The 13,868-nt window shown below is 40.9% G+C and overlaps 1 protein-coding gene across 1 annotated transcript; it reads left to right on the forward strand.

The window, feature by feature from the left end:
* Positions 1 to 83: 83 nt before the first annotated feature.
* On the forward strand, positions 84 to 11,068 carry LOC124158941 (tyrosine 3-monooxygenase). The gene is made up of 12 exons (XM_046534376.1): positions 84 to 500; positions 6,692 to 6,803; positions 6,986 to 7,033; positions 7,171 to 7,269; positions 7,428 to 7,478; positions 7,748 to 7,896; positions 8,272 to 8,636; positions 8,719 to 8,915; positions 8,996 to 9,131; positions 9,220 to 9,346; positions 9,433 to 9,662; positions 9,773 to 11,068. The coding sequence occupies exons 1-12, from the start codon at positions 435 to 437 to the stop codon at positions 9,942 to 9,944; spliced, it is 1,752 nt and encodes a 583-aa protein (XP_046390332.1). The 5' UTR covers positions 84 to 434; the 3' UTR covers positions 9,945 to 11,068.
* Positions 11,069 to 13,868: the final 2,800 nt, after the last annotated feature.

The raw sequence follows: 13,868 nt of genomic DNA on the forward strand, positions 1-13,868 counted from the left end.
GGTGGGCGCGGCGGGGCGGCCGGCGGCAGGGGTGACAACGCTGCGCCCCTACCCTTGTTTAAAAGGAGCACCTGACCGACTGGTAGCTACAGACACACTCAGGATCTGGAAGCAGAAGGGTCGTACGGACTGTGGGAAGGAGACTTTTGGGCTACGACATTATCTTGATCTATCATCCATTTAGCAGTTTACACTTTTTGGTGTAAAGGCCTGAGCGGATCAATTGTTCGGAGACCTGAAGAGTTTGTCCTGCGTTGGATTATTTCGAAGTCCACGGCACTTGTTGAGCAGCGTTGCAGATCGGCTCTAAGAGAGCTCAGAGAATTTTAGCTCCTCGTACTTCGACGGAGGAAATCTTTGATAGTCCTGCAGAGGCGGTTTGCGCTCTTCAAGTTCATCGACTAAGGACCAACAGCCAGGACATCCGCTCCAAGATGATGGCCGTAGCAGCACAGAAGAACCGCGAGATGTTCGCTATCAAGAAGTCTTACAGCATTGAGGTAAGTTTACATTGTCCAACTCCGAAAGTGATAGAATTACGCGGATATTTTGCAGTTTGGTTTTGGTATGTGTTAGAGCGTGTATTTCCTTCTGTGTTAAATCAGTGGTGTGAAATTGAAAGGCGCGGTGCAGAACTTCCATTTCGCTAGTGTTCTCATAAAATTATAAAGTAATCTTTTATAACACTTGATGAGAAAGTTTAAAGTCTCAGTAGCAATTCTATAGCAAATAATGATACAACGTTAATCTAAAAACTATTGGTTGCTGGCGTGCGACATACTATCACCATTGTTTAAATCTTTGAGTTTCTCTCAAGTGACTTCTTTGAAATAGTGTTGCTTCAAAAACTTGAAATGTTATCAATAAATCTTGTTCTTGTATTTATTGACTGTTTGATAATTCATCATTACGGCAGTTAACTATATATTTTTGTTTGACAGTGCTATTTCCCGTTAATAGTGCATTGATATGTTCCTTATGTAAGTTGTAACACGTAGTATGTCCATTTTAAACAACTGCGGGGGTTTAAGTAAGGATAAATGTAGCTTATAGATGTTTTGATTGGACTTCACGGCGTTCACTATATTGTGTGTGAGCCAGATTGTAGTGCCATTTCGACTATTCACGAAGTCTCGCTAGTCGATCGTTAAGGGGCGGCTGGAGAGCATTTAAGCTTTGTACTAGGTGCATCCGCTGAAGTTCTTTATTTTATAAAATAACTATTCAGTTTAACCTGCGACGCGTAGATGACCTCCTACTTTCCGCAGCCAGAAGGGCGACTGACTAGGAGAATCTAGGGCGAGGGCGTCTTCTTAGCCTTTGTTGAGGAATTCGACGAAAAGCTCAAATTCGAATGCTAGGTAGGACTTCACTAAGAGAGGCAAAGTTACGATTCCCATAAACTTCGGTAAAACTTCTTAAAAGCCGTAATCTCATTAATGGCTTCTGTTAACAGTAATGTATGAAAATGACCACGTGACATCTGATGTATAACATTTTGTGCCTAATGCGAGTTAAGGTAAAACATGTTTCGCTATTCAATTTAAATTTCAGCATTTTAAACCTGCCAATAATTCGTGATCCAAAGAAAGAAATTATGTTCGCGGCTCAGTTTTATATGTATATTGACTATTTTCTTACGCGCTGCGATGGGTGGTATTAAAGTTTCTAGTGAGACGGACAGCTTTTGATTCCCGCTAGTAACCACATAAGGAGCCACACTTATTCCATCCCCACCGGCTACGCCTCTTCTCGCCTCAAGACTCCTGAACGCCCTCACCCTTTCCTTGGCAATGCTTAAATTCATTAACCGACCCCGCCCACTCTCCCCTTGCTTCATACCTCTCCTGCCCCTCAGCCTCTTTCCCGTTACTGTCAGCGGTGTTATGGTGGTCACTGGTTAACAAAAGACATTATAGTAGAGTATCATTTTTATCAATTTTCGAGCTTCAAAATTTTTAGTGCATAAATTCGTAACCAAAACAAAAAATTGTAATGAAAGACAGAGTAATATTTCACTTGTAGGTAAAGAAAAGGAAAGTGCGTTCCGGTACTGCTAATTTTGCCATGACGTCGCTGGTTACTGCACCTTTAATCTCCCGTGAAATTCCGATGCCTTTAAGGCAGTCTTTTGATGTTTATAGACCATATTTGAAAGGGAAATCGCAGATTGCCAGTAGTTCCGATGATATCGATAGACTCTGCTTTCACTCGATGAAAATTCATGCTGAATGCAGATAAACAATCCTTGTTAATTTTCACAATTTTTATTGGCACGACGCGTTTCGACGCTAATTCGTCAATATAGAGTAAAAAGATTTTAACCTGGTAAATAATTCTGTTAATATTTTGCATTCGAAGATGACGCCTTAGCGTCGAAACGAGTCGCACCAATAAATTGAGGAAATTTGCTAGGGATGTTTATCTATATGCGCAAGTAGTTCCAATCTGTCTTCCTCCTGAGGCGATACTATGTCATTCAGCTCTTCTCTCTCTGCAAACAACTTTGAAAATAAATATATTACGTCTGTAACAGTAGATTTGCGTGAGTAATATGTTAAGGTCAATACTAGCTATTGCATTAAATTCAGTTAATTATTTTCACGCAACGCATTTTATTCAATAGAGTACGCGCCGCATATCCTCCTCGGTGCTGTTGCGAAACTCATTTTTGAAAGTAGGAACTCCAAAGAACCTCGTCTGAAACATTGAGAGTGAGGTCAACTCACCCCATGTTATTCCAAAGGTCTCGAAAATTGGTGGAAGGGCACTAGTTTCGCGACAAGTGGTAACAATAGGAAGTTGCGATCGAGGGGAATGTAGCGGCCTAAGGCCAACCGGGATTGCTGCCGAGAACAAGTATCGAGCATTTATGCTCTTTCCCCCCTCGCGTCAAAAAAAAAAACTCAATCCTTGCGGCTGCCCAGGTTTACCTCCCCGTTTTCTCCCGTCCGGTCTGCAATCCTGACCAAGGAAGTGGCAGTGAAAGGTGCTCTGCTGCGGAAAAGTGAGGGGGGGGGGGGGAGTCAAGGTCGCGCGTGGATCTGAGCTATTTCATTTCTCAAGGGCTGACCTGGTATACGCGACCCACGATACTTCCGATCTAGTCAAGAAGGACCTTCAGTGTCCAAAGTCGGTCTTCCCCACCCGAATAATCCTACATGCGATAATTGTAAATCCTTACCATTTACTTCTCCAGGTTGTTTACAATGGAAAAACATTCTCAGAATATGTATACATTTTGTAGTAAGTTATCCATGCTTCTTTCGAGATGTAACTTAAATTGCTTCGTTGGATTCAATTTTCCTGTTTATCATTTTCTTTAAATAGCTTGGAAGGACATTAGCAAATAACCAACTAAATTGGGGTTTTATCAGGAAAACTGGGATTTCAGTCCAGATTAATTTGAATTTAGCATTTACTTGAAGCGAGAATGCCTTTGCATGTCATGCACATGATTAGCCTGAATTATCTCGTGATAACGTAATCTTAGATTTTCATTCGCTCCTGTTACCTTTTCATTTCAGAGAATACTTCCATTTCATAACTATGAATATTAAAATTATACTGTATTAATTTCCTGAACTTGCATAGTCAACCATCTTACTACGAACCGCGATTATTATGTAACATTCACTTTTGTTCCCAGACATTCATAACGTTACTTCCCTACACGGTGGGGGCATATACAAGGCATGTACACTTGGGGAAAGACGTGACGTTTGCCATGTCCACTTGTTCATAAGATAGTTTACTGGGCCTAAACCGGAGCTGTGCGAGGATGGGCAACAGATAACTGTTCTGCGTTCGGCCGGACTTCGGGTTTTGCCGATGAGTAAATCATTCCAAGAAGAGATAACAGACGGCCGTTAAGTATTCCGCATTCTGATCACATTATCATTCTCATTAATTGAACGCGCTATTCCGCAGCGAAAGAAAGTTATCGAGGGTACCACGACTTAACGGATAATAAGCTTTTTTTCCCACAAAATTACATATTTAGTATTGGTAACCGATTGATATGGTTAAGATACTTACTCAAGTTTTTAGCTATTCCCTAGTAAGCGAATCACTAACAGTGTGAACTAGGGCTAGGGGAAAAAAGATGACGAAAGCATTTTTATTTTAAGTTTCCTTTTAACTTATAAAATGGCAGTTAGTTTAACTGAATTGCTATGGAATCGTCTGGAATCTTAGTCATCACGAATGTAATGACTAGCAGGCACTAATTAGAACGGTGAGGAAATAAGAACGGCATCTATTAGTTACGACAATAAACATTCCACTTTCCTCTTGAGAGCAGTGTCTAATTCCACCCTTAACGGGTCTTGCAAAGCCTTCTAGTTCCGTTGAAAACCCTTTGCCCGCAGCAATTGTTTTCACTTATCACTAAGACTATTGAATCCGCTACGGCAATCATTAGTTATTCAAGGTAGGGTACTGGTTTAAGAACTTGCGCACGAAAGGCGCTTCATCCATGTAGAAAACTTTCGTGCGCATTCACCAATTTATTGCTAGTTAGTTTATTACATATTTCCATGTTACATTCTCGAATTTCTATTTTTTTTATATGCGTGAAAGAAGGGAAGTCGAGCAGCTGCCAGGCTTGCTCTTAAAATTCGCTCCGCAGTCACAGTGCCATTAGGGGAAAATAGACTTCCTCTTAAGTTGCACTCCACTTCGCCATAAATCACAGCGCGGTAGAGAGAAGATGGGAGTAGGGAGCTGTGCCTGGTGAAGCAGACTCGATTCGAGAATAAGAACCCTAGACCCTGTAAAAGCATATTCATTGCTAATCTGACTGGACGTAAGGAATAACATTGAGGGGAAGGCGATTACATAGCATTCTTGACGAATTATGACAATTCGTGCGTTTCATATACGGCTTCCACATAAATGAGAAGTTCAAGCATAGATTGAGTCGTCTTTATTTTCAGTTTAGCTCAACGTAAACTTTCCCGGAAATTTACAGCACCTAATAAAACCGCGACCATACATACCAGGTAGCCGTTGCATTCCGCACCAAAGAGGAAGTTCTTCCCAATTTAGTCTCTCCCCGATTTTATGCTAAGAAGTCAGTTCATGGAATGTGATGTTTTCAGTCTTGTAAGCTTCACGAAAGTAATGGTTCTAAAGGTCACATATCTCACACGAAAGGAAGTGCGTGCTGGGCTCCAGAGCTCGTCTCTCACGTTCAGATTTTTTTCAATATGCCTAGCAATAGCTTTCCAGAGATCGCGAGACATTGCAATGACGACAGTTTGAGGAGAATCTTCGGTGGGTTGAAGGGGAGAGATGGGTCTCGTGGGGCCTTAATCGGATACTATTGAGGGACGAGGGAGCAGGAAGGAAGGGGATCATTAGGCCGCCAGTGGCTGTATTCATTTGAGTGGAAACTTGTTCCGAAGAACCTCCATCTCTGCTTTTTGCTCTCCCTTACTCCCCTACACTCCTTTCCGCAACAGGTCCCTGCGCCTTAGCTATTCTCCTCCCGCACTCCCCTAAATCCTTTCACAGCACTCAAGACTCACACAATACTTCACCGCCTCCTTTTATGCCGCCCACTTGCCTTAAATCTCTCGCCCGCTCGAGAAATGGACTTATAATATGAAGCGAAGGGATTGTTCTTACAGTCAACTGTGCTAAAAGGATTTTTGATACGATAGTTGCTTCCTTAAAGGGAGATCTCCTTGCATTCAGCTACATAATTTGCCACCGACAACATTTATGAATAATGATTACGTATTGGTTACCGAATAAGCACACTGAAACGTAAAAGTGGTTGTACACAAATTGCACTCCGTCAGAACTGCTTCTACATTATTAATTTCCATAACAATTCTACGAGACTACCTCGATCACACGATGGCAATTTTATATTTCTAACTATTAAAGCTTAATTCACAGGACATTAAAATCTCGGCACAATTCCTCCTTTCACCCTACGTATTCTCAAAGCTCTGCCTGGCATTCTAGCCGGCGAGAACACCTACAAGGTTAGCAGGGGGCAGATGGATGGGAAATTAGATTCCGAGACACTTTCCGGAGCGTCATCCACAGGGGAATTCTTCTTCCGCCCCTGCACGCTCCTCTTCCAACCCGGCCTTCTGTATTTCAGAGTAAACCTCCACTTTATGCGCCTCGGGCAACCTGTCTGGTTTAACGCTCCCCTCCCGAACCGACGGGGGTGCGATGGTATAGGGAATTCTCTCTCAAAGGACCTTGTTAATGGAACGGGAATTTAATCTCGAATGGCCCGTAGTGGTAGCGCGTGTCTCGGCGTCGACACTGCCGTCACCTCGAAAATTTCGTTAGCGCCGTGAGATAGCTTTCATCAAATGCCCACCCCTGAGTTGACTCATTTCACTATTCCATTTTCGAGACGAGACTAAAGCCAACAATTTGTAAGGTAATTTTTGCCACCTGATTTGCCGACGATGCAAATAATTCCTTTTTGCGCTGATGTAACCCATACAATATTTCTTTCAGCTTCACTACCTTTAAAAAGATTACTTAGCGAATTATGTGCCGTAATGACGTGCCTAACCTGTCCATATCTGGTCTTCTCCCTTAAATTATAACATTGGCATTGCAAATGAGTTGTATATTTTGAAAGAGTAAGCACCAAAAATTTTTCTGCGACACTTCGTGCCTTCCAGCCATATAATGGGTTTTGTATTATTCTTTTCAGAATGGTTATCCGGCTCGTCGTCGCTCCCTTGTTGACGACGCCAGATTCGAGACTTTAGTCGTGAAGCAGACTAAACAGTCCGTACTGGAGGAAGCTCGCCAGCGCTGCAATGGTAGGCACGGCTCCATACCCCTTGTGGTTCTTAAATAATCTGCACTGCGATTAAACGGGAGATACCCAGTTTATTTTTTATCTTATTTATTTTATATTTTCAACGCCTTCAGTTTTTTTATTTTACTTTACCGCATCATTCCCAAACTCTTCATTTAGCTTTCTTTTTTATTCCTTTAACAGACTCTTCTGCCGAATCCTACCAGATCCCCAATGACGAAGAGCACGCAGGTAATGCCTAATTTTTTTGTCCCTTCCGTGGCATTATTACCCTCCTGATTTTCTTTGCTTTAGCTTGGCATGTTCTTAGCCGACCCTCGTTTAATTTGCCTCTGTCGCTTTTCTTTTCAATGTTGCACCTCCGCTAGTGTGTCAGTCCAATGACGATGTATTTCACGGTGAAGTGGAAGTTGGCACTCCGCAAGGAAGTGCTGGAGAAGCTGCCGCCGCTGAAAACGATGCTATTGGTAAGTTACCCTTTCCTTAGGCTATCCTGCCACCTATTTTATTTCCCTGGCGCTTAAATGTTCTTTATACCCTGCAAACCATTAACTTTTAATTTTAATTTTCTTCATTTCAACCTCCGCGCATTCCTTAGTATCATTTTTTTTGTTCGTTTCTTTAGAGTATGCCATTGACGACCTCCCACTTGCAGAGGGACAACAGAATGACTCAGGTGAGTTTTCCCTGCTTCTTATCGTGACCTTACTGTTCTTGTACCTCCCTTCATTGTACATTGACCCCTTTAACCCGTGGACGTAACTTTCGCTTCCTTTACTACACCGGCATCGCTGATAGCCGGATTATGACCATTTAATCGACCTATTTTTGATCTTCATTCGCCACTGCACCTTCAAATAATCACCACTTTTTCACGCACCGCAACTCGAATGTGGATGGTGATAATAGCTTTTTCTAATGGACAATTTCCTTCTTTTTCCAAAGATGAGGGAATGACAGAAGAAGAGGCCTTCCTGGCTAAGGTCATTCAAGAGGGAAGTGAAGCCGAAAAAGATCAAGTGCAATGGGCAGCTCTCGTCCTTCGCATGCGCGATGGCATCAATTCTCTTGCCCGGATTTTGAAGACTATTGAGGTAAGCACTTTCGAACCTCCCTCATGTAACCTTTCACTAAACATTAACCTATTCATAACCATGATCGTGGTATTAGATTTCCTTAGTGCCGCTTTGCCTCCCCTTTTCACGTTGACAAAACTTCGTAAGTCCTTGAATCCCACTCGTCACTTTCAAACCAGTTCAATTACACAAACTGCTAACTTGCGGCGCGGTATTTGCTTATTTAAACACCTTCCAATTTACTGCCTGGATTGTAGCCATTGATTTTGGCCATGGCCCGCTACTATTGTCGGCGTTCAGCATCATTAACCGCAGATGCCTCGAACGACACTGACATGCACTCTACCTAACACATTAAACTAATAAGCGTAATTATGGCTTTTCTTATTGCAGAACCTCAAGGGTACCGCGACTCATGTGGAGTCTCGTCCATCAAAGACAGAGGGCGTGCAGTACGACGTCCTCGTTAGGGTGCAGATGCCCCGCTCCTGCCTTTTGAATTTGCTCCGCTCATTGCGTCAGTCATCTTCCTTGGCAGGAGTTTCGCTTCTCGCTGACCCTACCCCGGCCACAGCTGCCGGAGCTACCCTGACTGTCAAGGATCCCTGGTTCCCCAAACACGCATCGGACCTGGACAATTGCAACCACCTCATGACTAAATACGAACCCGAGCTGGACATGAATCATCCTGGATTCGCCGACAAAGTGTACAGGGAGAGAAGGCGAGAAATTGCAGCCATCGCTTTCGCATACAAATAGTGAGTACCACTTGCAATGAGTTTCGTTTTTTGATCTCACCTCTTCTGAACTCTCCTTCTAAATTGACTGCCTCTCTTTCAGCGGTCAACCCATTCCCCGCATCGAGTACACAGAAACTGAGACTGCCACCTGGACGGGTGTTTTCCGACAAGTGCTTGACCTGATGCCCAAGCATGCTTGCTCCCAATTCCGCGAAGTCTTCGCTTTATTGATGAAGGAAGGCATTTTCCGCGAGGATCGCATTCCTCAACTTGAGGATATGTCTGCCTTCCTGAAAAGTGAGTCCACTACCATGAACCTTATCCGACTCGTCATCCGACCCGATTTCCTCGACTGATGTTCTGTAATTACGTTTCAGAGCACACTGGCTTTACCCTGCGACCTGCTGCCGGACTGTTGACTGCTAGGGACTTCCTCGCCAGCCTTGCCTTTAGGGTGTTCCAGAGCACTCAATATGTCAGGCACACCTCTTCTCCATACCATACCCCTGAACCGTGAGTATATTTCTTGTCCTCTCCTTTTTTCCAATTATTTGTACATTCAAACATTTGCCCTAACGCAATCTTTTCTTCCCATTTGCAGAGATTGCATCCATGAACTACTTGGACACATGCCCCTGCTTGCTGACCCTAGCTTTGCTCAGTTCTCCCAAGAAATTGGATTGGCATCTCTGGGTGCATCTGATGCTGAAATTGAAAAGCTCTCAACAGTAAGTTGAATGTTTTCATCTTAGTCCATACCATTACAAAAATGTTCCCCTCTGCGACTTTTCCTAATGTATTTCATTTTTCTCAGGTCTACTGGTTCACAGTCGAGTTTGGACTCTGCAAGGAAGGTGGTGATGTTAAGGCTTATGGTGCTGGACTCCTCTCCAGCTACGGTGAGCTTCTACATGCCCTTTCTGACAAGCCTGAGCACCGTTCATTCGAGCCAGCCAGCACTGCTGTCCAACCCTACCAGGACCAAGAATACCAGCCAGTTTACTACGTTGCAGACAGCTTTGAAGATGCCAAGGAGAAGTTCAGGTGAGAAGGGTCTTTTCACAAAGTGTTTATATTAGCAAGCTTCACAGACGATTCTATCCATTTTGCTTGCTTGGGCCTTCATTTAATGCCTACCTTTTTTTCTTCTTCAGGAGGTGGGTCTCAACCTGCATGTCCAGGCCCTTTGAGGTTAGATTCAACCCACACACAGAGAGGGTGGAGATCTTGGACTCCGTTGACAGCTTGGAATCCCTCATCTCCCAGATGAATCTCGAAATGCTCCACCTCAACAATGCTCTGAAAAAGTTAAAATTTGGGTGTTAAAACATGAAGCATTATGTTGTTTAAGTAGAGACTGAATGGGGCTAATGGAAATCAAATTTCAGCCATAAGAGAAAGGAAGACATCATAGGTTACAGTTGCATCAGTGATTGGTTCCTGTATGACTTTCTTACAAATATTGGCTTCCATTGTTCCTTATATGTACATATTTTTCAAATGCTACGGGAATATTTTCCACTTTTCGCCTCATTTTCATATGCTTTCCTCAAACTCGGCCCATTGAGCTCTTCCCTTCAGAGCAGTCACAAGGTGGAAATCTTCCATCGGTGATAATCAAGATTTTAATTTACCTTGTAATGAATCTTTGTATTCATTCAGTTTTGCTAGTGCCCTTTCTCTTTCTGAATTCCAGCTGACTATTTTGGGAGATTTTAAATCTATTTATTGTCGCAGTCTTCTTCTCTTCTGTCCCCTCTGCTTACTGTTCAAGGTTCTGTTCATAAGCACCCTTTTCAGCACAGCACTATGGAATTTTTTAAACTCAAATTGTCATTTCATTTTATTTAAATGCAAACTTATAAAGTATTCCCTTCCTTTACGTTAATTTATCTATAAGTGTTGAATATTATATCTAAAAGAGTGCTCCATTTTTTGAACATGTACATATGACTCAAAATGAGTATTATTACAAATAAGTATTATTTTATTTTTTATTTCCATTTCTTGTCAACACATGATACTTTACTTACGACAGCATAGTGTAGTCCATGTGAGGCTTCTATTTGGGCCACACACCCAAACATGTTTTAACTTATTTTTATGAGATACTGTGTGTGATAAGAACTGTCAACGTGCACTTTAGCTATGCCTTTAACAACCTTGAATTTCTTGGGGAGTATTACGTGTTGTGTACAACCCTTGATGTTAAATAGCTGACTCTAATAGACTTGAGGTGTATGTTTTTGTGTGCTAATTCACGTCTGCTTGGATCTTGCCACTATATCCAAAGATTTGTGTGGTAGCATACAAATTTGTATTAGTCATGAGTGTTATGTATTTATGACTCTGCCTTGTCCATGGTGGATTGTATGATCCTCAAATATTTTAAATGTGCACAATTTTAACCTGTACATAAAATGAAAATATACAGACTGTCAGTACTGAAACAAGTCACTTTTATTCTCTGCTACGATACATGTAGTAATAGTTTCTGTAACATGCATGCTTGCCTCTGCCCCTATCCCTTCCATGAATTCTCTCATCCTGATACAACCACTAATGTCAGGAAAGAATGTTGCCCATCTCAATCCATAACACATCTTTGAGGATTAATTACTAGCTCTTGGAGTTTTCTGTTGATCTCGTTGCTCGATTCCGGTGAGACTTCTGGGTGTGCCTTCCAAATGATGTAGAATGCAATAAATAGTGTGCACCAGTGTGGTGGAAAGTTTTCAAATAGGAGGTTACTAAATTTACCCCCATGACTCTTTTTCTACTGGCAACACATGAGGAAAAACTCCACAAAGACAAACAAAATGAAAGAACGATCAACTGATCAATATATTTTACTTTAGCCACAATTTCAAAAATTAATAAAAATCAATATTCTCAGTAACAATTCTTACACTACACAAAAGGAAAACTTAAACGGTGAGCGACAATTCTAGATACGGTTTGAATACTATGGCATTGACAAAACAAAATGGATACTTTCATTCATGAAGATTGGCAAGGGAGGGTAAGTTGGCTTTTTAAGTCTGAAGGAGAGGGGATATTAAGAGATGTACTGTTCCTTGAGGATTCAAGACATGGGGATGAGGTGAAATAAAGATATGATTGACTTCACTAGTCAGTCCATTTTGGGGGAAAACCAGAAAACTGGTAGAACACTAACCTGGAGGTGAGGCAAAATAGCAGGTGGGGAAACGATTCCTTGAATTCACTTCCCTTCGGACTCATTTGCTCACGGTACCAGATGGAAAGAGGGAGTCATTCAGGAGAGAGATAGCTAGCCATGAAGGGGGTGAAATAGAAGGATGATTGCTGGAGGGGGAGAGATAGACGAATGGTTGAAGAATTGTTGACTGATTCTCATAACCAAATGAGGAATATTGCTATGGACATCACTACCCTGGACTCCCTATAACCCATATATTTACCCATAGGACTGCTATGTAAGAGATAACATAGTAGTAAGCAGTGTGGGAAGGCATGCCTGGCTAGAGTTCCGATATTAGTCTCTCCAGCTTTTTTGGGCTGTCCTTTGGGCAAATATCCTTGTTGAAAATGTCCGTAGAATGAATATCCTTAGCGTTGAAGTCCTGGAGGAAGATTCTTGGAGGGTAGATTGTCCGAGGAAGGTATACTCAAAAAATGCCACACTATTCGGGCACAATGTTAGAATTACTTCTTTTAATAGTTCATTCCCTGGATTATACTGCCAACTTGCCTTAGATCATTCAAACATAGTAACTTAACTTCAGGCCGATGGTCAATTTGTCTTGAAATAAATTAGTGACTTAAATGATATCTTCAAATTTTGCTTAGGTCAGTAGTATAATATTAGCCATTGTCAGATATTGTCTTGCAACAATGACCTATCCTAGCCAGATATGGCAAGTGTGGTGCTAGATATGGATAGTATGTTTGCTATTTCAACAACTGTTAAAAACACAAGTCACTTTAGTAAAACTCTCTTTACAAACATGGTCTAAATTCAAATATGTTATGTTAGAGATATGCATTTAAGTGCTCTTAAATCATTGCCAATCACAGCATTGAAACAATTCATTTCAATAATTACTAATAGGAGAATCACAGTATGCATCATTAAGACATCTGGCAAAAATTGGAATGTTAAGAGACAGAATCTCACAATTCTTTCAGTACAGTTGACATACCTTATGTGCCAAAATTTCATTTTTGTATATAAATTTTTGCTGTGAAGACGATTGCTATCAGTAGAATGAATGCATTGATGCATAGTCAGTGGGTGGAAGATAGGAACCATACTTTTATTTTGCTATACACGAATTTGTTCTAAATATATCATAAGAATAATATTTTTTCATTATTTTTATATTATGCACTTGTTAAAAATCCTGTCCATCCAAAAATCATTATTTAAATACATTATACGTATCTGAATTGATCAATTCTGGCTTGAATATATGTAAAAATCATGCTCATACAAAAATAATGATTTAAACATACATGGTTTAAGTCAATAAATCCTTAATTGTATGTAGATTTTCGTTCTAGGTGATAAAATAGAACTAATTACAGAAATATACTCTTACAATGATTTTTATGCAACAAAATGAACTGAATGTGTAATATATTTAGTAAGTATGTTTACATAGAATATATTTTAGGTGGAGAACTGAAATACTTTCACAAAGAATGTCAATGAAATGAATTATTAATAATACTAAAAATTGGAAGTTCAATAAGTTTGAGTATAGCAGCTTCTGTTAAAGGTGCTCCTAGTTACCACCTATCCATGGATAAGTATAGAAACATACAACTCATTAGTTTTATTAGAAATTCAATGCTAAAAAAATACCCACCACAATATATAACGCTTATGCAAACAGTAGAAATGAATGTAAAAAAATCAGGAGTGAATATCTATAGAGAATAAATTAGCATGCTTTGATTATCTGATGGCATAGCTGTCATGGCATAGGCAGAGAAGGTCTTGAAGAAGAAGCATGTAACAGAAGAGAAGAAGTCAAGGCTAGCATTAAAACAGGGAAACAAGAACCATAAGAGGTGAATGAATTCTTTCATTTGGGATGAAGAATAACAAACTAGTGACACAAGAAGCAAGATAGAAATCATCAGCAGAACAGCTAAGGCAAAGACAGCAATTAACAAAAAGAAAGATCTGCTTACTGCTCACATAAAAATTAAGCATAAAAATAAGAAAAAAATATTATCAGAACTTACATTTGGAATATGCTT

The sequence above is a fragment of the Ischnura elegans genome, chromosome 5 (genome assembly GCF_921293095.1).
Source record: "Ischnura elegans chromosome 5, ioIscEleg1.1, whole genome shotgun sequence".
NCBI lineage: Eukaryota > Metazoa > Arthropoda > Insecta > Odonata > Coenagrionidae > Ischnura > Ischnura elegans.